This window comes from Pollachius pollachius, assembly GCF_949987615.1.
Source record: "Pollachius pollachius genome assembly, chromosome: 2".
Taxonomy (NCBI): domain Eukaryota; kingdom Metazoa; phylum Chordata; class Actinopteri; order Gadiformes; family Gadidae; genus Pollachius; species Pollachius pollachius.
In genome coordinates, this window is record NC_136935.1 from 47,842,545 (window position 1) to 47,868,568 (window position 26,024).

Below are 26,024 nucleotides of genomic sequence, written 5' to 3' on the forward strand. Positions count from 1 at the left end.
GGTCTGCATATAGCTGGAGTGCTGCGTGGAACAAGTTACTCAGACGAAGTGGTAAAAATCAGAGAGCACGCGGGCGAAAAGAGGACCACTTGTACAGCCTCGTTTCCCTGGCAACCACCACATGACAACATGCGCAACAGTTGCCATGGCAATGGGTTTCAATTTTTTTTTTCTTCAGAGGAGGGCATGATAAGTGGGAGATGATGATGTCGTTGCTGGTGGTGGCAGCGCTGGTGGCAGTGCTGGTGGTGGTGGTGGTGGTGACGGTGACGGTGGTGGTGGTGGCGGTGGTGATGTTGGTGGTGCTGATGGTGGATCCATGCAGAAGAGCTGCAGACGTCACCCAGTCAAAGGATTGCTCTCCGTTGGTCTCTGCTCTGCGTCGCTCATTGGGGCCACGGTTGGAGCCGTGTGGTGAAGAGATTGATTTTAACACTGCACATCGATGCTTGGCCCTATGGCAACGTGTCTGAACATAGCCAGACATGTAGAGAAACGCACACACACTACACATACGTATGTGCATACACACTCCTGCCCACACCCACCCCTTCTAACATAGGCATGAACACAAACACACCTTTGTGCCTGTATGTGGGATCGATATAGCATACCCACTCACAGGTCCATTCCTCTCTCCTTTTTGAAACTCACTGGGTTGTGAGCTAAAAAGGTTAGAGAACATAGAGAACACACCCATCCACATTTCATTCCAGCTTGTAGATCCTATTCCCGGAACCCTCCCCCAAATGTACCAGTGCAAAGAATTCCAATACATTGGTGACATCCTCCCCCAACTGCATGTCATAACACTATGCTGGTGTTGTAGTGGAAAATTGAACATGAAAAAGGTTGTGGTCCAATCTCCATCTTAGAGCGCAGCGGCGTCTGGAAGCCACCGCTCTCACGCAGAGAAGGAAAACACTCTGAAGCTAATGTCTGTAATCACAACTTGCAGAGCCCCAGGGGAGATGTGGTTATGAGTTCAGTTCAGGGTTCACAAGAGGTTGGAGAGTTGTTTGGCTGAAGGGTACGGCCTCAATGCTATTAGTGTGATGCTTTTCTTTTAAGTACAACAAAATCAAGAAACGAAAGACGGATCTGCACCATGATCACTGCGCCGGGCTCTTGATACATCATGCTTTCGTTCACTCGTGTATTTAATTGAGCCGTGGTGATCTGGGCTTCACGATGTGTGTATAATCACCCTTTGATTGTTGACTCCCAAATTATTTTACGGAGTCCAACCTCAGTTAGGAATAATGGACTGGCCTGTTCTGCTACAAGGCTATTACCTCTGTTGTTAAAGGCAAGTACATTTGCCTTTCAAATGGAGACAAGATGTGTGTGCATGCAAATCCAGGCGTGCACACACACACACACACACATGTTTCAAAATAGATCATATTTTTAGAATTGCTCTTCAAACAACGTTCAATTTACTACATCATTAGAGGATACTTTGCAATACTTCAAGCCCTGAAAATGAATGTCAAGGGGTACTGGAAAGGTTTGGAGCTCACGAAATTATTATCAAGAAATAAATATCTGTACTTTCCATTTTTTATGCTGTAGTGTAATTAACATGACTGCCACAGTAATGAGAAAAAAGGCTTTTAATTAGACGCTGTAACGAGCTTCAGGGATAAAGCACTTTCTGCTCCTGCACTAAGAAGTATGTGCTGTTGTTTTCCAACAGTTTAACACGCGCAATAACCAATCAAGACGCTGATATGGAGACCACACGGTCAACCGCTCCCTCGCAACCTCCCTGTGTGATTTCATTATACAACATGGTATCCACGAGACGTGTACTGCACGGCCTAGGGGTGTAGGACCCTCTAAAACGTAAGTAATCACTGTAAATGCAATGCCCATTTCAGCAGACTTTTCCTTATTTTTGCAAAGACCCCACCTATGGTAGTGGAAGGCTATTCGATCAGGAAGAAGCTCGATCACAGTAACAAAGTACAGTTGACATTTGTCATGTTTGGTCTTAGTACAGTCATGAGCACACACTCACCACGCGTCCACTAAGCCACTGATTTCATGTTGCTTCATTCCGACCAACAGGGATCTCCCCGCACTCGGCTCGCCATGGCTGGAGCATTTTGCGACGGGATAATCTTGCCTCCGCAGCCTCTAGGCCCATGTGAGGAGGGGATTACATTTTTTATTTTGGGAGTGTCGGCCTTTACCATCTGGTATTGCCGAGGGACATTCACAAGAGGTATGTAGCGAGAGACAGGGACAGATAGTGAGAAGGGAAGATTTACGGTGGAAGTGTGTGTGCGTGTGTGTGTGTGTGGGGGCTGAGAGCAACATCAAAAAAATAGGTGAAGTGATTGCCCTAGAGAGGGCCAAAGGAGGGTCTAAAAGAGTGTGTAAAGAAGGAAATGTTGCTATCCGTGGCACCTACCAACGGGGGGATTCCGGGAGTCTCAACTTTAAATCTGAGCGGTCCACTTCCCCCCCCCCCCCCCCCCCCCCACACACACACACACACACACACACACACACACACACACAAACAGTCCGGTGGAGATCTGCCTTTGAGGATGTTGCAAATGGCCGTGGATCCCAGAGACGCCCAGTAGTTCGCTCCATGTGGTAACGCAAAACATTTGGTGCGGAGGGAATACACAGGCGCACATTATTTGTGTGATTGAAAAATGTTGCTGTAATGGATTCCTGGGGAGAGCAAAGTTTCATCTGTGCTTTTGTCTTTGTTGGGGGTTCCTCCAACACTGGGCTGACTTCATGATTTTCCATCCAGGGGGGCTGTAGTATGGGGAACGGCGTACAGCAAACCAGTGAAAGGTTTTGGGACCTCTGCCATGCATTGTTATATGTTATACCACCCCCCCCCCCCCACACACACACATACAAACACACACCAACACCCCCAGCTCTCCTCCAGCCCCTCCCACCACCCTTGGGTGAGCTCCCAGGCCCCTTGGTCCGAACAGAAGGAGTCTTCTCCCTTGAACGTCCCTCTCGTGATCTCTCTCTCTCTCTCCGAGTGCTGACTCGTCCCAGGCTGATTAACGAGGCCGCCCTCCCCCCCTGCGAATCCCCTCCCCCCGGCCCCACCCCCAGAGTGTGGCTGCGTTAGAGGACGGTGCCACATGGGTGCCGTTCACGGGGCACGCATGCGTCGGGCCCTGTCAGGGAGCACGGGCACGGGGTGACTGCCGGGGGGGAAACTGTAATTGTGCTCCTGCAGGCGGTGACTTTCCCTTCTGTATGCATCTCTCATTCCTCTAATCGTCTATCTAGTTCTGTCCCTTCCTCTCTCGTTCTTGTTCCTCCCTCTCCCTCTCTCTCTCTCTCTCTGCCGCTCTTGTTCTCGTTTCTCCCCCTCTCTCTCTCCCTCTCTCTCTCTTAACCTCTCTTTGTTCATTCTGGTTCAGTGTCTCTGGTTGCTTTGCCAGAGAATACAGAACATCCCAAGCGATGCATCTGCCTATATAAATCTATATCTGTATCAACCTATATCTATTCTCTGTCTCTCTCTCTCTCTCTCTCTCTTTCTCTCTCTCTCTCTCTGCCTCTCTCTTTTCATTCTAGTTCAGTATCTCTCTCTGTTTGTTGCCTGATTTTCCACTACTCGTCCCACTTGGGGGACGAGTAGTGGGTCGTCCCACTGGGTCCAATTCCCGGGTACTGCCTGCGGTTTAGAGCCTGCAGTGCGGTTCTAGAGAGCCGGGGTCAGACAGGGCCAGGGTGACACCTTTGGTGGCCTCTGTGGTACGTTGTTAAGAAACCATTTCATTTTATTTTATTGCCTTCCAGGAAGAGAAGTCAGACACGACTTTGAGGCAAACATCATCAACACTGTAAACCACAGCCGCACACACTGTGCCACGAAAGCCACACCATTTAGAAAGCACACAGGCAGAGATCTATAGAAACCAGATGGGAGGGATGAGGCGATGGGCCAGGAAGAGGACTGAAAGAAATAATAAAACCCTTTTCTCCATGCCAGGATGAATCTCCCTCTCTCTATCCCTCTCTCTTGTGCCAATTTTCACTGAAGTCTGCAGGTGAGAAGAGGTTTGACTAGCATCATCAAGTGAAAGCGGTCATGCTAGCCGGGTCGCTGATTAAGAAGCTATGAACATTTATAAAATTGCGTTCCCCCTGCAAGCAGCAGCTGTCCTCTATTAGCTCAATATAATGAACAATAAACTATGCGTCATAATTGGGACTGAAATCTACAATATCCATCATATGTTCTGGGGGGGATTACAACCACATGGACATCGGAGCACTACGAGACGGGAAAGCCATAGGAATCCCAGGGTTGCATTGCCCTTTGGTTTGTATTATTTCCAGTGTTGCAAGGCATGATGACGATAAAATGTGAATCTTGGATAAGAGGGGGAAGGCCTACAGGCAGACCGAGATCTGTCTCATTCGATCAACCTTCCTTAGGTTACCATACATCTGACCTTGGACATACAGTAATACAATAAATCCGTTGCTATATCAGAGGATTACTTTCCATGATTACGGTCCTATTCCAAGCTCTTTCTTGTGATACTGATGCGTCCATTTTGATAGATCTATCACTCTGCACGAGTGCATTTTAGTGCTCCTGGACATGGATATGATGGTTATTCCTTTTCTTCCACTTCCTGGGACCAAAGACAATGAGGCGTTTCTCCTCGTTAATCCTGGCCCGGGCTGTCAGATGCTAACGTAAAATATTAAAAGGAGGTGATGGATCCTTTCATCACATCTCTCTTGTGCTCTACTCCGGCCCTAATGAAAATCTCGTTGTACAAGGAATGCTACGCTCGTACCAGCGTTCACCTTCACCTCCACCTTCAAAATTACCCAGCATGCTACCTGTTATCTGTTGCATATCCCCTGAAGGAAGGATATTCCCATCCTCCCTGCATTATTCTCTCATCAAAACAGGTTAATGTATTTGGTATTAGGCCCTGGCATTGTTTGAGTTCTGCTCTGTTGAAGAGAATCTGGTAAGTCACCAACGTTGACTTCTACTTCCATTATTCATAAAATAATTTTAAAAAGTATGTATAAAACATGGATTGAGGTCGTTGAGATTGGGATTAATCATCTTGCTAGAGGTAGGATGCTTACCGGTAGTTGCGGACGTTGGGGATCAAACCCATAACCTTTCAGGTATGAGTTTCAAAAGCCCAGTCAATGCACACCGTCCTTGTTTTGTCAACCTGATATCTGTGTCCAGCATACCTTCTGTCGTAGAGCTGGACTGGGAAAGGGATAAGGGACATATCAAGGCAGCCGTTATGAAAGGATTATAAGAATTAGAAATACAGTTTTAATAAGAACAGTTTTAATAGCTGGGGGTAACTCGCTTCAGATAAAGCAGCAGCAGCAGCATCCAGATTTTATGGCAACAGTCTGGACGGAATATAACTCATTAATACAATCCCTGTTATCATGATGATGAATAATTAATTCTCCCCCTTTTTTCTTCCTATCTTTCTTTTATTCCTTATGTCTCTCTCTTTGCCTTTTTTTTCCTGATACTTCCTTTGTCTTCCTTGGTTTCTTTATCTCTTCCCATAGCTCTCTCTCTTCCTTCCTAGCTATCCCTCTCTCTTCCTCCCTATCTTCCCTATTCTCCTGGTCATTCAGCATGTTTGCGGCGTCCCAGCGTTACTCATGCTGCACATGGCCCTGGGGGGGTGCTCCAGAGACCGCCGCTGAATGGGAGGTTTTGTTTGCACACACGCGGCCCGGCAGCCTCCTCAGACAATGCCAAATGCAGGAGAGCCTTTTCTGCTACGAGAGCCCCACCCCACCCGGAGTGAGCTCCCCCCCGGACTCGCTCAGCATCTGCTACCCCTCTCTCTTTCCCCCTCTCTATCTCTCCCTCTCTCTCTCTCTCCCCCTCTCTATCTCTCCCCCTCTCTCTCTCCCCCTCTCTATCTCTCCCTCTCTCTCTCTCTCCCCCTCTCTATCTCTCCCCCTCTCTCTCTCCCCCTCTCTATCTCTCCCCCTCTCTCTCTCTCCCCCTCTCTCTCTCTCCCTCTCTATCTCTCCCCCTCTCTCTCCCCCTATCTATCTCTCCCTCTCTCTCTCTCTCCCCCTATCTATCTCCCCCTCTCTATCTCTCCCCCTCTCTCTCTCCCCCTCTCTATCTCTCTCTCTCCCCCTCTCTCTCTTCTCCTCCTCTCTATCTCTCTCTCTCCCTCTCTATCTCTCCCCCTCTCTATCTCACCCCCTCTCTCTCCCCCTCTCTATCTCTCTCCCCCTCTCTCTCTCCCCTCTCTCTCTCCCCCTCTCACTCTTCTCCTCCTCTCTCTTCTCCTTCCCCCTCTCCCTCCCCCTTCTCTTCCTTTCTCTCTTCTCCCACTCTCTCCCTTTGTCTCTGTCTACCTCTCTCTTGCCCTCTCTCTACCTCTCTTTTCCTTCTTTTTTCTCCCTCCCTTTGTCTCTGTCTACCTCTTCACCTCTCTCTACCTCTCTCTACCCCCTCTTCTCTCCTCTCTCTCCCACTCTCTCTCTCTCTTCTCCCTCTGTCTCTGTATACCTATCTCTTGATCTGTCTCTACCTCTCTCTTCTGCCCCTCTCTCGTCCACTCTCTCCCTCTGTATCTTTCCACCTCTCTCCATCTCTCTCTCCCCCTCTTCTCACCTCTCTCTCCCACTCTCTCTGTCTACCTCTCTCTCCCCCCCTCTCTACCTCTCTCTCTTTGTAGAGCCCGAATCACTTACAGGAAGGTGGCAGGCATCGTATTCAGGGCTGAACTGGTTATGCACACATGGAGGGTTACATCAGTGTGTTTTTGTGTGTGTGTGTGAGTTTTAGCTTGCTGTGTTCCACTGAACTGTTTATGTTCTGTATTTGTGTTTTTGTTTGCATTGACCTCAGCTTGTTTATGACTTGGATATATTGACATCCTGGACTATGTGTGATGATCGTGGGTTATATCAGTGTGTGTGTGTGTTTGTGTGTGTGTGTGCGTGTGCGTGTGTGCGTGTCTGTGTGTTTGCGCGCGCGCGTGTGTGTCTCCACAGATGTGTGCAATTGTGGTTTGGGCAGTGGTGTGGTACATATCCATCCATGCGTGATGTCATCCTTCAACGAAACGTTACCATGGAAACCCTGGTCCGATCTGGGCCCCAGCTGCCGCCAAAGGAGCGAGGCATGCTGGGACGTGGGGAGATGGTTATTTTCGGCCACGGCGAGAAGCAAGACAGCGACCTGTTTCCTTTGTCCGCACCGCTGCGAGCCCCGAGCGTCAAGAGAGGACACGTGAAGCTAAGCTAATCCACAGCCGCCCCCACCTGGGTACCAGCGGGAGACAGGCCTTACCGACTAGCCGTGCTAAAGGCCTCGCTCCTACTGCGGGAAGCATTCCTTCTAGCGGTTTTAAGACCTCACACGGATTGGGAAGCACGTTAAGGGAAAGGGATTGGTGACAAGGCAGCGTTAAATTGAACATGGATGTTTTAATAGAAATTAAGACTTAACGGCGTTGCTTTGCGTTCAGTTCTCTCTCAGGGCTGTATATAGAGAAAAAGGATTCCCACTGTGCTATCATTTCATTATTCAAACGGGTATGGATTCATGTTGAAAAGATTCATTAGCATAAAGGAATTGAGGGCACAGCTGTAACATTTTGCCATTTGCATTCATGACCACCGTGTACAATGCTAATGGCTGTTTGTTCTGCTTCATCCACCTTCCGATCCCAATGTCGTCACCACTGTGATGATTTAATTTTCGCAATAAAAATACAGCAAGCATTAGGATGTCAGATCTGAGAATTGCAGAATGGCATACATTTTACAGTGTATTCTTGCTTCTAATGAAACCACAGATAATAAATAACATGGAACAGTGTGTTAACCTTGCAAAAACCTCTTCAAATGAATCCCTTTCATTGGTTATCGCTACAAATTGAATAAATCTCATATACTTTCAATGTGTCCTACAGTTAATATGAATATGTCCCATCCAGTATACAGGTAGGGGTTACTCATCTTGCTCTAGAGAATTTCTGCGTGTTGGCTGTGGACATCGGGAATCGAACACAGAACCTTTCTGATAAAGTTCAACACACTAGCCACTAGCACTATTTTCCTTTAATTTGTTTCAAACCTGCACATCTTAAAAATGTCAGCTTAATACCGTCTGCGAAAGGTTGCCCCCTAGAAAATGGCTCAATCTAAAATAGACTGTAGCAAAATGTAATGCCTATATCTACAAGCATTTCAGCTCAACTGAGGAATAAAGGACTTTATAACATTATCGACTCTTTGTAGTAGCTCAATACAATCCAATATTTATCATTTAAACCACTATGCTCAACATTTTTCCACCCAACAAATTGTGGTGTGTGTGAAAACTCGTCACTGCAAATCACTTTAAGACGAATACTATATATATATATATATATATATATATATATATATATATATATATATATATATATATATATAGGCTATATATAATATACAAATAATATAATATACAATAGAATAATTAATGCTTAGGAAAAGCATTTTAGTGCATCTTCGAAAAAGCTCACCACTCTGTGATCAGAATACTGTTGCCTATCTGTTGCCAAGACTTCTCAATGATCTTTGGTTTTAGATGTCCAGAGATGCAGCTTAGTTAGAGGGCCAAATGCTAGGGGAAATGCAGTGGAATGGACCAAAACAGGAAGAACAGAAGAACCTCAAAAAGGAAGGATGTTTGAAATCATGCAATCACTTACAGCACGAGAGAGGCGAGGAAGTGTTTGTGTTTTTAATACATCTTCCTCCGGTGTGTCGTCGAGGTTACAGCGCGCCTCCTGTTAGATCTATTATACAGTTCCTGTTAGATCTATACACGAATACAGCTCTGGGGATTTTGTGCCTTGTGTGACACAAACTAATCACCTCGGTGTGGTTTAGGAATTCCCGGAAGGTAGATGAATGAGGATGTTTTTTTTTATAAATACATACAAATTTTAAATAATAATTATATATATATTTTATATTATGTATCTATATTATATATTTTTACATTATATGTAAATATAAACATATGTCAAAAAACGATTGTTTGCTTGAGCAAACATCAGCGCATATTTCACGTTACTTCGAATCCAAAGAGTAGGCCTATAGTTATAAAAAGTCTGAAGAATGAGAAAATGATTTCATATCACCGAAATGTACCACGAACCTCGTGTACAATGCTTAGTTTGACAGAGCCTTTGAGCCTTGAAACCTAGGTATCCTGAGCCGGGTTGAGATCATGCAGAAACTAGGCAGCGAGCCCTAACGGCTCTGTATGTGTCGTCTGAACCAAACAATAATAAATAAAATAAATACACATATCAACAATGCTCATTCACAATTCGGTGATCAGTGATTAATGCTGGCTGGTGAATCACCACGACAGGGTGTGAAACGCAGCACCTCGAGGTCACCGGGGATAGGGTGCTGACAGCGTTAAGTCAAAGGCTGGTCTCCCGCCTGCCTCCATAGGCACCCCGGGGCGCATGGGGGAACGGAGCGTGGACTTTAAGGTGAACGACTGAGTGGTGAGAGTGAGGAATGTGTGCGCATAGCTCACCGGCGCTCCGGTTCCCAACATAGCCCGAATCCTTATATCTGTAACACAAAGACAGAGAGGGAGAGAGGGGTTAACGAAAACAAGGAATATGCGACAGACAAAGAAAGGCCCTTAATGTAAGATCATTTATACACAATTTATACATAAGTTATGCAGGTTGATTCAAACGATGTTAATAGTATAAATCGTAAAAAAAAAAAATAGAATAGGATCAATGCTCATCTCCTTGCATAAATTAATAAATTGTACGTCCAGTGCGTTTCGCGTGGTTGAAGATGCGATCGTTACCAATGACGCGCCAGCCATGGCAGTCATAGCGTTAACGTCGCTCACCACCACAGTCTCCACCTTTTATGTTAATGCAAGTGTGAGTGACTCGTGGTACAGAGAGCGATCAGTGAATGGTAGGGGGGGAGTGTCCCTATACATAGGCTATTGCTCTGCAGCGCTGCTGGAGGTGCGGGCTGCTCTCTCTGTCTGCTGTTTATGTATTCCAGTAAAAAAAAGAGGCTCGTTTTGGGATGTGAAGGTCCAACCATGCCACCGACGCTGCCGTAAGCCTGCACAACGACATGTTCTGAATTATCGATCGGCTACCGGCGATAGGCAGGAATACAGCCATGGGTGGGCAGTTAACGCGAAATGCCCTGTACGGTAAGAATGCATTGTTTATTATGAGCGTTTTTGTCCTTTTTTTTTTCAGGCGAAGCATCGTGAGGAAAGGAAATGCGTGTGTGTATTGCAATAGTATTTTTGTTGTATTTGTAATTGTAAAAGGGTCAGCATGAGCCAATGGGACGAGTATAGTGCATGTAATGGGAACACGGGCTCCGGGATCAGGTAGCTAATCTCCTGGAGCTTGCAGACATCTTTCTCGTTTGATTGACGGGAGGCGATTGTGTTTTCATTAAAAGCGCTGCTACCCGGGCTGATGTAGATAGAACTGTGTTTTTTTTTGTTCTAGGGCAATTAGGAGAAAATGTCGTTGCTATAATTATTATTTCCATTCCACTATCCACATTTCGGTGCAGTATAAGTAGTTGGCGTCAATGGTTTCAATTTCAGTTGGAGTGCACTGAGAAAGAAAAAGTTTTGGGGGTTTCCCTGATATGCATGGATAGACCTTAAGTGTTCCCTCTTTCTTACACCACAGTTTCAGAGCAGTGGTGTGTGGTTATGTGGCCTGGTGTGTTTCCCATTGTATGTCAATTAAACTCAATACGCAATGAAATAATCATCCTATTACACACACACACACACACACACACACACACACACACACACACACACACACATAGATAAGCACAGCGCACACACACACACACACACATAAGCACAGCGCACACACATACAAACAATACCACACGTGTGTGTACAAATATTCAAGTAAAAAATGACCACCCTTGCACATGTGTGAGGTTCTCATGGTGGTAGTGACAACGAGGTTGATACATAATATGTGGGCAATTACTTGGTTCAGGCTATTTGACCTCCCAATAAAACTTTTAATGACCACTAACACATTACAAAGGTTCAGCTCGTACCATCTAAAAGTCACCCCAGTGGAACCAGTCTCCAGTGGTGGATGAAACCCACATGGGCCCCTCACAGGGTGTGGGCCTGCTACAGTGCCACAGAAGGTCCTTCGGGGTCTCCCTGGTATGGCTGAGGTCCCGGAGCTTCCCCCAGTTCTCCTGGCCTGCTGATTGGGCTAATAATGAAAGCCCATGGATTAAGCCAATTAGGAGCAGTGGGGGCGGGACTAACTTAACGTGGACAGAGTGGGACGTGGACTCTGTTACAATTCAATGCAAACGCTCAAAACTGGCATGGCTTTGTTTGATTAAATAGTGAGTCAGTGTCCATGCTAAACTGTTTTGAGAGGTATACACGACAACAGAGCGATTCGAGCTGTCTCATAACTATGTTATACAATTTTGATCTTCTTTATAAGTCGCCGATGTGGGACTTAATTGAAATGTCAAACAAACAGGTTTAATAGCCCGCTGCAGGGTCTTTACTGCAGCATGTGGCCGCCTCATTGGCCGATTTCATCTGCTTTATGTCCACAACAATGGGAACGACTGCTAGGGTTAATTAAAGGGAATACTTTAGATGCCTATATTATTGTTTACCACTTGGTTCTTACTTTGCCTTTCTAGATACAAACAAGGGAGTTTTCACTGCAATCCTCGATCCTCAACAATCACGTAAGAAAAGCTTTTACCCAGCAACCAAACGTGACTCGCTTCATGAATGATGCTTTACATTAGGCACGGCTCTCTGGCTGTGGAAGATGAGCATGGTGGGAGGTATCCCGCTAACACTAACACAGCGCTTCCTAACGCTATTGCTTACTACTGCGGGGGCTGTTCTCAGGTGTTGCAGACCACCAGAGCACATCTAAACGGCGTTGGCTAACTTGATTGCGTAACGCGGCCTCTGCCGAACCTGTGGGAGTGCTTGCTTTATATATTTTCCACATTGACAGAAAGTGGGCCAGTGGCTTCAGCTGGAGGGTTTAGATTGGGCCGAATGTCTGGCTTCATCCACAATGCACATGTCTCTGGATAAGGAAGGCAACAAGGAAGCTGTGTGGAGCCAAACATGGGGACGTTCTTAACGCATCTGAAGCCATCGATTGGCACTGATTGCTTGTTGTGGGTGGCTGACTTTTATATTTTGTTTTATTATTATTTTAGTTTTATGATTTTCGTCTGTTGGCAAGAAGTGGCTGTGTTCACCCGGATCATTCTTCCCACTCATATCTTTCTTTTGTTTCCATGTTGGTCCCCTGGTTTGTTTCCTAAATACTTGGATTGGGTCTTTGTTTTTCTCTTTCACTCTTTCTATCGGTCATGGAGACAGGGATAGAGCGAGGAAGACGAGTATGAGTGAGAGAGAGACAGAGAGAGACAGAGAGAGAAGATAAATAAGGGAAAATAATGGAACAGACAGAGAGGTTGTGTGTGTGTGTGTGTGTGTGTGTGTGTGTGTGTGTGTGTGTGTGTGTGTGTGTGTGTGTGTGTGTGTGTGTGTGTGTGTGTGTGTGTTGATCAGACTTGACCGGTTGCTATGGAGTGACTGAAACATATGTGTAAGGTTCAGATGACACACACACACACACACACACACACACACACACACACACACACACACACACGCACCTTTATATCCTCCCCATGCAGGGCTAGTCATTTTAGAGGCAGCGTCCAAACAAAGACTTGGAGCGGTGTACATCCATCTCCTTCTAGAATCAATACGCCGCAGACATCCCAGGATTCTCCTCACCTGCCCGCACCTAAAGGCTTCGGGTTACACCGTACACCACCTGCAACATGGCCTTACGCTAGGATTACTTATTGATTATACCGCGGCTAGCGTAATCCTGCTCGTCAGCGAGCGAGAGGCAGCGGCGGCTGAGATTAGCAGAGCGCACAGTGTTCAGACGCCGGCCAAACATAGCCTTTCTTCAGATCTGCCGTCTCGGTTTGCGATGCAGCATCAGTGCTGCTTGTCAGAAAGGTCTGAATAATTGATGCCCAGAATAGAGCGAGAGACAGCTCTATTAGGGAGAGAGAGACGCCCCCCCCCCCCCCCCCCCTCGCTAAACCACCCTCTTTTTTTGTAAACACAAACATTTCTTAAGTGCACAATCATCTGGCTCCTTGTTATTTTTAACCTGACACCTTTCTATGCTGGGGAGGCCTTTGTTGACCAGTGAAATTCCAAGGAGCTAAATGATGATGAATATGCAGGTAATCTGAGATCCCCCAACAATGCCAGGGCCTCAGTCTCATCTCGAGACTCAATCGAGTTAAGAGACGAGGGGACAACGAGCTGATAACCCGTTCTAATTACGTGATCCTATAGAAACACCCCCTACACACACAACACCACCCCCACCCCCCAATGATTGGCTGCCAGCAACACTCAATCAATCAAGATCAAATCAATGAATGTGTCACGACGTTGCCCGGCAGCGCACACAAACAGTACCATGGCAACCGTAAAGATGCAAAGGCCGGCTCAGCTAGCATCCAGGGTGGCCTCCGGTACCCATCGCCACGGTAGCAGGAGGCACGGCGGCTCTCTCTGACCTCACAGAGAATTACTCAGGCGTCTCATCGGCTCCTGGGCCGGATCTGTGGAGCACGCTCTGTTGGACATCAAACATAGGGAACCTTTGAGTTAGACAAAGACTAACTGGCTTCGTGCCATTAAGGCATATTTGAAGATGATACGCATTTACTCTTGAGTTTTTTCCTATTGAGTCCTATTTAGTTTTATCCAGAGCAACTTTGGCCTGCAACAAATTCAGATACCTGTTCAAACAGTACCTAACCGGAAGGCATCTCAATATTGGCCACAGGCTAGGATGCAGACGTTTGGAATCTAAGCCAATGCCTTCCGGGGGGGAAGACAAACACCCTAGCTGCTAGACTCTCCTGCCCACTCTACAGTATAAACTCTAGCACACATGCTATGGCTAAGAACATCTAGAAAGATGGCCATCAAAAAACCCACCCTGGATTGTTTGTTTTGATTTTCATTCAAAAGCCGAACCCGAATAAAAAGGTTTTCCGAGATAGATTCATGGCTTTCACTGATGATATATTTCCCAACATTGTCGGTCCTACATCAGCCTGAAACTACATTTTCTCATGAGTTAGTCAGGCTGAATCAATCATCTCCCACTCTGTAAACATCATTAGGGTGTTATTTGTCAGGGCTGTTGAGATTGTGTCTAGGTGCATTGTAAATGACACAAGCCATCTCACTAGCTACAGGGAAGGACAAAAAAAAAATAAAATCAGGATAAACACCATGGAAAAGACAAATGTGTTGTTTCGGCGCAGATACTTCTAGACCCTTACTCAAGTGCAGTCACAGATCGCAAATCATTCTATTCTGCAGGCATCTTATTTTGCGCAAAATGACATTATAGATACACCCATATTAGACAATGGTGCTGTTGTCAATCATCAGGCAGGGTAGGCAGTATATTGCCTACCATGAGCTAGAGACCGGAGAGCTAGCTTCGTTAATACAACCGTAGCATGTGATGGCTGACGTTCAGGTGAGCTGCTTTTTCCATAGCAAACAGGAACTTGGTGATTTCACTTCCTGCGCAAATATAAACCTTCCGGTTATGGTACTTAATGTACGCACTCATTGTATGTTGTACGTCATGGCACTTAAAAATAGTACATAGCATCGTGTAGCATCTTTTCCTAGCTATTTCGGTTTCGGCTTACTGTACGGACAGCCACATACAGTTTTTTCTCTTTCTTCTAACAAGTTACTGATTGTAAGTGGCTTTGGATAAAACCATCTGCTCAAGGCCCTAAATGTAAATTCAACATGCCCTTATAATAGCCGGGTAATAAAGATACAAGGAAACTCGGTTGGCTAAAACAAACAGACATGTCCGTACGTTCGGCTTCTGACACGACCTGGGAGGAACTACACGTACCATCTGTCCCAGATGGCCCAGCAGCCAAATGAGCTCCGAGCTGATAAGGTTACGCTAGGGAAATCGTTCGGAACAGAGTATGAAAGCTGCTCATTCAAAAGAGCAGCGTGCACTACAGGTGTCTATGTGTGTTAGTGTGTGTGTGTGTGTGTTAGAGTGTGTGTGTGTGTGTGTGTGTGTTGCCAAGGCAGGGACTTTGTAAGTGAATTACAAAGACAAAGTTGGACCGACTACTTACATTGTTCCTTGTCACAACACACATCCAGGGGCCAAAAACGACCCCATGGGGCCTTTAAAACCATCAGCGTGCGCCGAGACCGCACAAACACATGAGGTCGTTGTTTAAACAGTGCGTATCAAAGACACACACACATACACATACACATGCACAAACACACACACACACGCACAGACAAACACACACACACACACACACACACATAAAGTTATACACCCATGTATACACACATAAAATGGGTTTACAGGTGGCAGCTGTCTGACCGGTTGGTTAAGTGGGGGCGTTTTAAAGGCTCTTCCTCTTTGGTTCACGTATGGGGCACCGTGCACTCCAACGTGCGCTCCCAACGTGCGCTCCCACCGTGCACGTGAGGACTTGATTGATGACATGAGAGGATCTCTCGACCTCGGCTGTTTCTGTCTCGCATTGTTCTTTGTTCCAGCCGGTAAATAAGGGGATTAGATTATGACGTATTAAGATATGAAACAAACATGGAGCGCTCTGCTCTGTTTTTAAATGTTTCTAAACAATGCAAATGGGAAAGAAGTTTCTTGAAATAGTAAAAAGCAGAAAAGATTTATAGGGAATTTGTCTTTGTGGAAGCTGTTCTTCAAAGTACAATGTCCATGTTGCGATGGGTACAGAAACTTTTCTGTGTCTGTTTGTGTCTGTGTGTGTGTTACCTAGTTTAAGAACAACGTTAATGGTAATATTTTTATGCGTTCAAATTAGGTTTTTCTCTACTGCAAATAATCTACCATTTAAGAAATAGATTTTAAGAATAATACCAAGGAGTCTAAACCTCCTCACTTGACACAGTACTGACAAAGTGATATAATGGCGGATGTATTATTGTTAGGGCACAGTTTTGCCATCATTACTGTTTCCTTTTAAATGTAGTAGTTATGACGGTTCACTCTTTACCGTGCCCGGTTATTCAAATATTAGATATGTTTTCTGTCTTCTGTGGCCACTGATAACCAAGTCTGAATAGGTTCCTGCTGATTTGCTTCTAACGCTGTGCCAAAATTGATCATATGTAATTTAACATCTGAAATGAACATCACTTGGGCAGGTTTATAAACATGTGCATTTAAACAAATGAGGAAAATCCAATCAGGGTAACCATGTCACCATTCTGGGCTTGATAGGGCATAAAAGTGAGAACAGACTTTGCGCTGGCTGATTAGACAAAGTGATACAAGGGTTCTTTCTTATAAAGCAGTCTTAGGCGGAGTCAGAAGACTCATCTTTGATCATTTGAAAAGGAAATAATGCACTCGGATCCCCTATTTGTCTATCTCTGATAAGCCGAGAGACAGAGCTTTTGTGTGTGTATGTGTGTGTGTGTGTAGACCTGGAATGAGATAGAACGATGAGAGTGGTCTGCTTTGAGGCTAATTAAATGGTTTCCCATGTTATCTGAGCCATGGATTAAGAAGTTGAGTGAGTTTAGAAGGAGTGACTGTAAGGTTACAACAGAGCACACCCGATAGCTGGGATGACATTACAACGAATGTTGTCCTTGTAGTGGTTTATCACACTTAACTGTGGAGAACCGACGATTGGATCATTCACCTGGAGATACAGATCGCAGATAAACTCATGCCATCTTGGATCTGCTTTCTGCCTTATGCGACTTCAAGCCAAATAGCGTCTGACAGTAGGTAGCATCTTGATGTGCAGGTCTTTGTCGTCATGTAGCAAAGAAAAGACTCTAAATTCATAATCCACTCATAATCATGAACAGAGTGAACACATGAACACAGCCTGAAGTGTCGTTTCAAAGTTACAAACAATGTTTGTATTTTTTGGCTGGTTTGTTCTCGTGTCCCCTTTTTCGAACTGTTGCTCATTAGAGATTTACTGCAATGGATTTATGATGATTTATGAACAAGCCCTGAAACCAGAGTGGATTCTGGGACATCTTTGCGACTGGGTTTACGGCCCTGCCTCCAGATGGGCTCATATACTCCCAAACATCAGAGACAGGAACATATTCCGTTTTGGGGACTTTTCTTTGTTGCACCATAAATGTTGTTGTCTGCGCTTGCTGTGAGATATGAGGGCTGCTATGGTATTGTAGGTGAATACATTTCCCATATAGGTCATATATTCCTCCAAGGAAACGAGCAGATCGGATGCTGAAAATAGTGCATTAGTCAGCTGACTGATGCAGGCAGTAAGATGTCCGCCCCCTCCTCCCCCCCCCCCTGCTCTGTTTACGAGCCCAGAGGACGACGGATTGGCGATACATTGGGCAGAAATCCTTGATTCTAGTGGATGAGTGATGATTCTGACTCGCCCCGGTTCTGCATCTCGGCTCCTGACATGAGTAACAGAACAAATTGTCAAGAAGGACGGCATGGCTAAAATAAAGGTGTACTTGAGAAAGATTCTGCCTCCAAATACTCAACAACAATCAGACAGTGAACAACAACACTTGATTCACCATTTTTATTTCTAGATCTATCTTAAGTAAACAAATCATTTCTCCCTTTTTCAGATAACCCCGAGATAAGCGGACACGAGTGGCAAGTTGCCCGAGGATAGATTCTAGATCATAAATAACATTTTGTGTTCCCACGCACACAAAACAGCATCTGTTGTAGAGCTCAGGCCTGAGTGAGTGTGCCGATCAGAACCTTTTGATGTGAGGGGTGGGGGGCGGTTGCTAAGAAACATGAATTCACACTTAACCTCCGTTTCATTTGATGGCAGCTGCGTCTCTCTTTCTCTTTTCTCTTTCTCTCTTTCTCCCTGTCTCTCTGTACCCCTCTCTCTGTCTTTATGTATCTCTCTCTCTCTCTCTCTCTCTCTCTCTCTCTCTCTCTCTCTCTCTCTCTCTCTCTCTCTCTCTCTCCAGTGCCTGGTAAAATGCATTCAGCCAAACCTGCTCTTGACCATATGCATGCGAGCACATTCATGGACGGTGGCTCTTTGTGTCCACAATGAGGCTACCATTAAAAAAAACAATGAATGGGACTGGAGGTCGTGCCGGGAGAAGAACTAACTTTCGTACATAAAAATACATCATGTAAGATGGGAGAGAGGGCTCTCAATAAGCCCTGATGCATTTTAGGGTCAATCGCGGGGTAATGCCAGAGACGGTACAAATGTAAAATAGAACAAAGGCCAGACTATGAATTTGACTCGCTGACATTCAAGCAACGTTTTAACGATGCAAATCTACCAAAGTGCATTAACGGCGGCGGACTAATCAAGCAAGGGGACAAATAAAACCATCTTAAAGGGCTGTGGAGGCCAGCGCCGGACTGCATGGGGAGGAGGCTGGGAGCGGATCTGTTGTGTGGGTACCGAGGGACAGATTCCCTCAGCCACCTGCTCCCCACTTTCAAGATAGCACATTCAGTCTCTCCCTGCATCTAATTATCTAGCCATGGGGGCAATGCCCGGGACCGTGCCACCGCGTACCCCTGTAAGTGCCCCTGACTCATCAGATTAATGGCGGCAGTTGCGGCTTTGTGTGATTTGGAAAGGGGGAGGCGATGGGAAGAGGCCGGGCTTTTAATGTGGTGGAGGTAGGACAGCTGTAATAAATCCAACAGGGGAGATAATGCATTTGGTTCGGGTTAAGGGGCCACGATGACAGTGGGTGTACGCTATGTGTTTATTGACGTGACTGTTGCAAAAATATTTAAAAGTATTCCAGACAAATTTAGTTTTGATTATTTTCAACCATTCACTTCTATTGTTGGCTCTCTGCTTGTTGTTTTAATGTCATTCCGTCACTGAATAGTTCTCTTGGAAGAGAAAGGGCCTATCAAAGCTCCATTTAATTGATTTAAATACTGAACATTTGAATAGAAGTTTGGGTTATTTCTTGATGGTTCCTGGATTCCTCGACAGTATAAATTGAATAAAGTCAATTGTTTTGCTTGTGGTGAACATAAAGTTTGCTGTTTGGCGAACACTCAATTTAGCCTGGACAGTGCTTCTGCTTGTTATTTAAATCTTTTGTCATAGATGCTCAGCAGAGGAGAAAGAGGGTTTATTCCAGAATGAGGTTAGAGCTCAGCTAGCTGAATGCATGTGACGGTGCTGTGGTGACAGTGCATCATTAATGGCCCTCAGACCCTTGGGATCCAACATTATGAACAAAACACGAGTCTCCGATGACGGAGGAGTCCCCGATATCAAGGCCTACATTTCAAGCCGTACTTTCTTTCTTGGAGGCATCCATTGTAGTCTTCACGCAATCCCTCATTCTACTCTCTCTTGAGTCCGTCTGCGTCACATCATTTCAGTTTTGCACAACCCTTTAACATGAGACTGCAGAATACAGTCTACGTTATAAAAAAAGTGTAAAAAAAGTTATAATAGAGTGGATATATCTTTAACAGATGATGTGGCGGTAAAGGTGGATTTAAAGAAATAATCGACACTTGCCTAAAACATTCATTCACCCATATTCCTTTCCCCAGTACGTCTCCTAATGTAGCTTAAAGGTCCCATGGCATGCCATCAGGTGTGGTGTGATTAGCCTCTACAAGCCGTTTTGGAAATCTGCCCCTTATTATATCACAGGTGGGCGTGTCCACCTAGATGTGCGACAGATAGATGAGCAGCGTTTGCTACAGTCCACTGGGTAGGCTGGTAGACTGATCTATCCAGCCCACATCTAGGTGGACACGCCCACCTGTGACGTCATAAGGGGCAGATTTCCAAAACGGCTTGTAACGGCTAATCAGCCCACACCTGGTGGCATGCCATGGGACCTTTATTGTCTTAATGTACGCACTTTAGAATTGCATGTCGTACGTCCATGGGGTCCATTCTAACGTCCCCTCCTCTTTTCGATCCCCTGTTCTCCAGACTCGCTCGGAGGGCCCTTCCCGTCCACCTCGCACCGCTGTCACCACAAGCCCAAGCACTGCCTGCCCATCCAGTGTGGCGGGGGTCTGGCCAGGCCCATGGTTACCAGCCCGCTTCTCTTCCACCCCAGCGCCAAGGGCTCCCAGATCGTCATGGACCCCGGCCAGAGGATGGTGAAGAGGCAGGCCAGCTTCTGCAACGCCATCACCTTCACCAACCGGCCCGTCTCCATGTACGAGCAAGTCCGCCTCAAGGTGAATGTCCGCTCGGATTAGCTGGTGTGTTTTTGAGACTTTTTATCCAATGTGACGTACGGAGAAGTATAGGTCATTAATGAGAAGGTAGAGGTTAGCTGTCTCACTGGAGGTTGTCTGGAGAAGTCTCGTGTACACTGGGGATCGAAGTCCTACAGCCTCGTTTGCAGTCGGTGTGCGTCAACCGTGTGAGCCGGTGTAATTCACGAATGATGTCATCCCGGCCCTCTTGAGATTTCGAGGTTCCGAGAGCAACGGGTGCGCACTGCGTGTCCACGGCAACGTTATGGCAAAATGGTGCCCGCGTAAATGTCATGCCTGGCGCACTTAATGAACAGCGCATCACGCTGCATCTCTCTTCTTAGTTCCACTGACGTCAAACGTTTGAGGGCAGGACGAGCTTCGGCAGAAGGCTCTGGGCTCGATACATAATGTCTACCAATTATCTGCGTGCATGATCAAGTATGCTATTGATTATGCTCTTTGATTAAATAAATTAGAATTTGCTCTAGGTTCTGCCAAATAGCAAAATAGTAAGTAGCACACATAGTTAGGTACTATAGTAGATGCTTGTGAAGTTTATATTGTGGGTCTTCTATGTTAGAATTTGTTAAGTCTCCTTCGGTAAAATATAAGGTTCTGCCACTAGCAAAATAATAAGTGGCACATAAGGTTAAGTGCTAAAGTAGATGCTAGTTGAGATTGTAAATCTCTTCTTGTGAGGCTTCTTTGTTAGCCCTCCCAAATGTCAGGGCAGCCTAGAGCAATTGCGATATCAAGATTGTTTGCTAACTCACAAGGACGGTCGGATTTGAAATACTTCAGTTGGACATACTGGTTTATGTGAGTCAATATTGAGTCAACGTTAGCGCGTAGGTCAACACAGGTGGTGTTTGATTAGAGTCCAAGATGATTCACAGACTGAACTAAGCATAAGTGACTTGTAACAAAAGGTCGGATCAACACCCAAAAATCAACAAACCGAAAGTCCCGTACATAAAGAGATTAATGAGGATGTTAGACCGGTAGGGTAGTTAGGGAGTTTCACTGATGGATGAAAGCTTCTGGGTTTGAACCCGGATACCCACCATCTCTGCCTGTTAGACTTCCTTGAGTCAGATTGCCTGAGTCAGAACACATGCCCCCTCAAGGAGGAAATTGGTTCCCAAGCCGCTTTGGATTAAAGCATCTGCTAAATGACTTAACGGAAAATAAATCGTAAATAGAATCAAATCCCAGCTGTTAATCATAGACCCGGCATAGACCAACCACTGCAGCATGTCTAATAAGATCCAGCATCCAACATCGTCAATTCATGTGTCTCTCTCTCTCTCTCCCCCCCCCTGTCTGGCTCTCTCTCTGTCTCTCTCTCTCTCCCCCCTCTGTCTGGATATCTCTCTGTCTCTCTCTCTCTCTCCAGATCACCAAGAAGCAGTGCTGCTGGAGCGGAGCCCTGCGCCTGGGCTTCACCTCCAACGACCCGTCGCGGATCAACCCCGAGAACCTGCCCAAGTACGCCTGCCCCGACCTGGTGTCCCAGAGCGGCTTCTGGGCCAAGGCGCTGCCCGAGGAGTTTGCCAACGAGGGCAGCGTCGTGGCCTTCTGGGTGGACAAGAAGGGCCGCGTGTTCTACCGCCTCAACGACTCCAGCCCCATGCTGTTCTTCAGCGGCGTGAGGACCGCCCAGCCGCTCTGGGCGCTGGTCGACGTGTACGGCCTCACGCGCGGCTTGCAGCTACTAGGTAAGATGCTGGCTGGAAGAGGATGTACTAGAACTGGTGTAGCGTCTTATCCTAGCTATCTTTGTTGGATACGGGGAATGGATTGACCTAGCGATTGTGAATGCTTGGAACCTGTTTCTATTAATACCTTTACTGTACCGATAGTGATATGTTGTTGTTTCTCTTTCTTCTGACGAATGTTCATGTCGTGAGGCACTTTGGATAAAAGCGTCTGCCAAATGCCCTTAATGTAAGTGTAAATGAGGAGGGGAAAACGTTTTTTCGTTTGATGTTGGACCGGGGTGAGCGATGATGGGGTTGTTTCATCGAGAATCAGGGATCGCTTGATCAACCAGCTTATTCAAAAGGTTTTGGGTGAGTTTTAGATTTGGATTGAGAAGAATGTGTGAATGTATTTGAATGGTTGTCGCACAGTATTTGGATTTGGGTAGTTATGACAGTTAGACATTACCAATTAGCAAGAGCAATAACATCAAACCTGTTTCACTGACATCATTTGTGTTACTGTTTTGAGTGTAAACACTGCTTTGCATCTCCTCTTTCCCTGCAGCCACTCAATTCAACTATGCCTTTAACTGCTCAAATACCATGTGTTCATCTGGTTTTACTTAAAAATGTGACATATATATTTTGCATCGCCCTCCAGCCATGCTATCTAAAACCGTACTCAGTGTGAATGTACTTGGCTCCCTGAGTTTAGCTTCTTGTAAACAGGTCACCCATAAAACCATACGTTAAAAGTAACGCCTTTGAGTTGTCGAAATCCAATAGTTGAAGGAGCGGTTGCTATCTTTACACAGCCTATATTTGCCACCCCTACGTTTAAGCACATGACAAGGACATGACAGCCAAAACAAGCCAGGCTATCCGAAACAGGCAAGGTAGCTTAGCATGCGTATCCACATGGCTCCCCACTGGGCATAGCCTGGGGATAGCATAGCCAGACGCACGCTACGGTTAGCGATGGAATGCACTGTGCGTACTTATATTTGTATCGCTATTCCTTAGAGATGCATGGCTATCCCACCCACCTTCCCCTGAGCAGAATGAGCTTGTGGGGGAGGGGGGGGGAGGGAGGTAACACCCTCAATCCTAATTATGCCCAGTGTTGATGGACAGAGGAACTCTCGGATGGCACGAAGGGGGATGCTAGGTGTGGGGGTGTGTGTGTGTGTGTGTGTGTGAGTGTGTGTGTGTGTGTGTGTGTGTGTTTGTGTGTGTGCGTGCGTGCGTGTGTGGTGCGTGCGTGCGTGCGTTATCAGTGGCACGCATCGACCGAAAATGGATTCCTGTGACAACCGCCACTAAATATATATTGACGAGCGCCTCCGAAACCACAATGCCAAACTACGTAAGACAGAAATAAATCAATTATATGTCGCCGAAACTATTCAAAGAAAAAGGAAATACTCCTCGACAGCAAAAAAATCAGAAAACGGTTGTAAAACAACTTGAAAAGCAATAACACTTAGAAGAATACAGTGCATTTGTCCCAGAGTCGGTGCTCCATCAAGTCAAAACAACTCCGACCGCTGCTTCCCATCCTTCGGGATGTTTGGGTAGTTTCCAGGCAGGCTATATCCAGGACTGCCTACAAGTCCAACCTAGTGACTGCCTTGGGGGGGCGCTACCTGACATCTGCCTGCACTAACAGGACCCCATCAGTGTTGTGGAAGCAGAGGGCTGTGTGCGAGGGGGCGGGGGCACTTGAGAGAGGCTTAGGTAGGAATACACTTGGTTGGGCAAGAATAGGTCATGTGTGATCTACGCCGGTGCTCAGTGAAGCTTTGGTTTATTCTTAGAATACAGCTTCGGGAGCTTTATTCATGGTTTCTGGTTAGATTTTTTGGTATTTTAAGACTTGCTTTTAATGACACTGTCCCTCCAGCATTGCGGGGACGAAGCAAAAGAACAAATTGTCCGTGAATTCAGAATATTGTTGATGTGAATTTGCACACTCATCGCTCAGTGTTTGGCAGTCGCAATTTAAAAAAAGACTACAATTACAAAATGTTCCAAAAAACATCACAAGAGTGGAGTGTGATTTGAGTGGGAAGAAGATACGGACAGAGACACACACACATGTGTTTGTGATGGACTGTGTCTGATTATGAAGGAAGGGAATACAATATAGGCCGGGTATAATCCTGGAGGGAGAGTTGTATCCCTCTCACTCATTGGCGCCAAAAGGCCAGAAAAGCTCGCTTTGATCTGTCATGGTTCTGAAGGCTGCTTCTGAATCTCTCTCTCTTTCTCCCATTCGTCCTCCCATACACACAGCATACACAAACAAACACACACACACACACAAATCCCTTAACACAAACACATGCACACACCCCTTTACACACACACACACACACACACACACACACACACACACATACACACATGCATACACAAACAAACACACACACACACACACACAAATCCCTTAACACAAACACATGCACACACCCCTTTACACACACACACACACACACACACACACACACACACATACACACATGCACACAAACAAACACAGACACACACACACAACCCCTAACGCACACACACACGCACACATGCACACTCCCCTAAACACAGCTTACACAAACAAACACACACACATACACCCTTTAACCCACAAACACATGCACACGCATGGACACAACCCTACACACAGCATACACAAACAAACACGCACACACACATCCCTTAACACACACACACATGCACACACCCCTACACAATCACCATACACAAACAAACACACACCCACCCCTACACACAGTGAACACAAACAAACACACACACACAAACACACCCCTTAACACAATCACACACGCACCCACAGTACACACATGTAGACACCCCTACGCACAACGGGGTCACACAAGACACAGGCAAGACAGAGTCATTCCAGCTGTCTTGGAATCCAGCTGTAGTCAGAAGAGGCCCATGGGTGGAACTCTAGGCGTACCAGAGACAGAGAGGGAGCTCTCCCAGCAGGACATCGCTCCAGGAGCCACTAAAACACCCCAGTCAGCCAGCAAAGGGCCTGCAACCAAAACCAGGAAACAACCCAGGCCCAAACCTCAATGAAGCACCACGCTCTGTTGACTTTGAGCAACACCAGCAATGATGTCAACTGATCTTCCTCGAATAACCTCCGCTCACAAGCGGGATGAGGAGGAGGAGGAGGAGGAGGAGGAGGAGTAGGAGGAAGAGATGGAGGAGGAGTAGGAGGTGGAAGGAGGAAAAGATGGAGGAGGAGGAAGAGGATGAGGAAGAGGTGTTGGAGGAGGAGGAGGAAGAGTTGGAGGAGGAGGAGAGGGGGATGAGGAGGAGGAAGAGGAGTAGGAGGAAGAGGTGGAGGAGGAGTAGGAGGTGGAAGGAGGAAGAGATGGAGGAAGAGGAGGAGGAAGAGGTGTTGGAGGAGAAGGAGGAGGAAGAGTTGGAGGAGGAGGAGAGGGGGATGAGGAGGAGGAGGAGGAAGAGGAGGAGGAAGAGGTGTTGAGGAGGAGGAGAGGGAGATGAGGAGGAGGAAGAGGAGGATGCGGAGGAGGTGGATAATGCTTGTTGTCATGGTTAGCTCTGTGGGGAGAGAGACGGTGTACACAGGTGGTGGATGGAGTTAATAAAGGTTGGCTCACCTCCGCCGCCATGTCAACGGTGGGTGACACAGAGATGATTGGGAGGGCAGGGGGGGTGAGAGAGTTGTCCGTCAATCTCTGTGATGGACAGCCGCGGCGCACGGAGCGTTGGGGGGTGCAGTCGCTTTGGAAAGGCTTCGATTTGTAAACAAACACAGAGAGATTGAGCAACATTTGGGGAATGTGGTCTGAGAATGAGGTTAGTTGTGCAGTCTGGTGTTCGGAGCCAGCCATTCACTCAGTTGTGTGGTTAACTGGTCTGTTCTTTT

At 46.4% G+C, this 26,024-nt stretch overlaps 1 protein-coding gene across 3 annotated transcripts in view; it reads left to right on the forward strand.

Moving 5' to 3' along the window:
* Positions 1–10,095: 10,095 nt before the first annotated feature.
* The window catches only part of neurl1aa (neuralized E3 ubiquitin protein ligase 1Aa), a 38,269-nt gene continuing 22,340 nt past the window's right edge, over positions 10,096–26,024 (forward strand). For all 3 annotated transcript variants that reach the window (XM_079731067.1, XM_079731068.1, XM_079731069.1), the window contains exons 1-3: positions 10,096–10,225; positions 20,122–20,375; positions 21,796–22,117. In XM_079731067.1, coding sequence (XP_079587193.1) covers positions 10,192–10,225; positions 20,122–20,375; positions 21,796–22,117 — 610 coding nt within the window. In that variant the 5' untranslated portion in view covers positions 10,096–10,191. The remainder of the gene's footprint in view (positions 10,226–20,121; positions 20,376–21,795; positions 22,118–26,024) is intronic.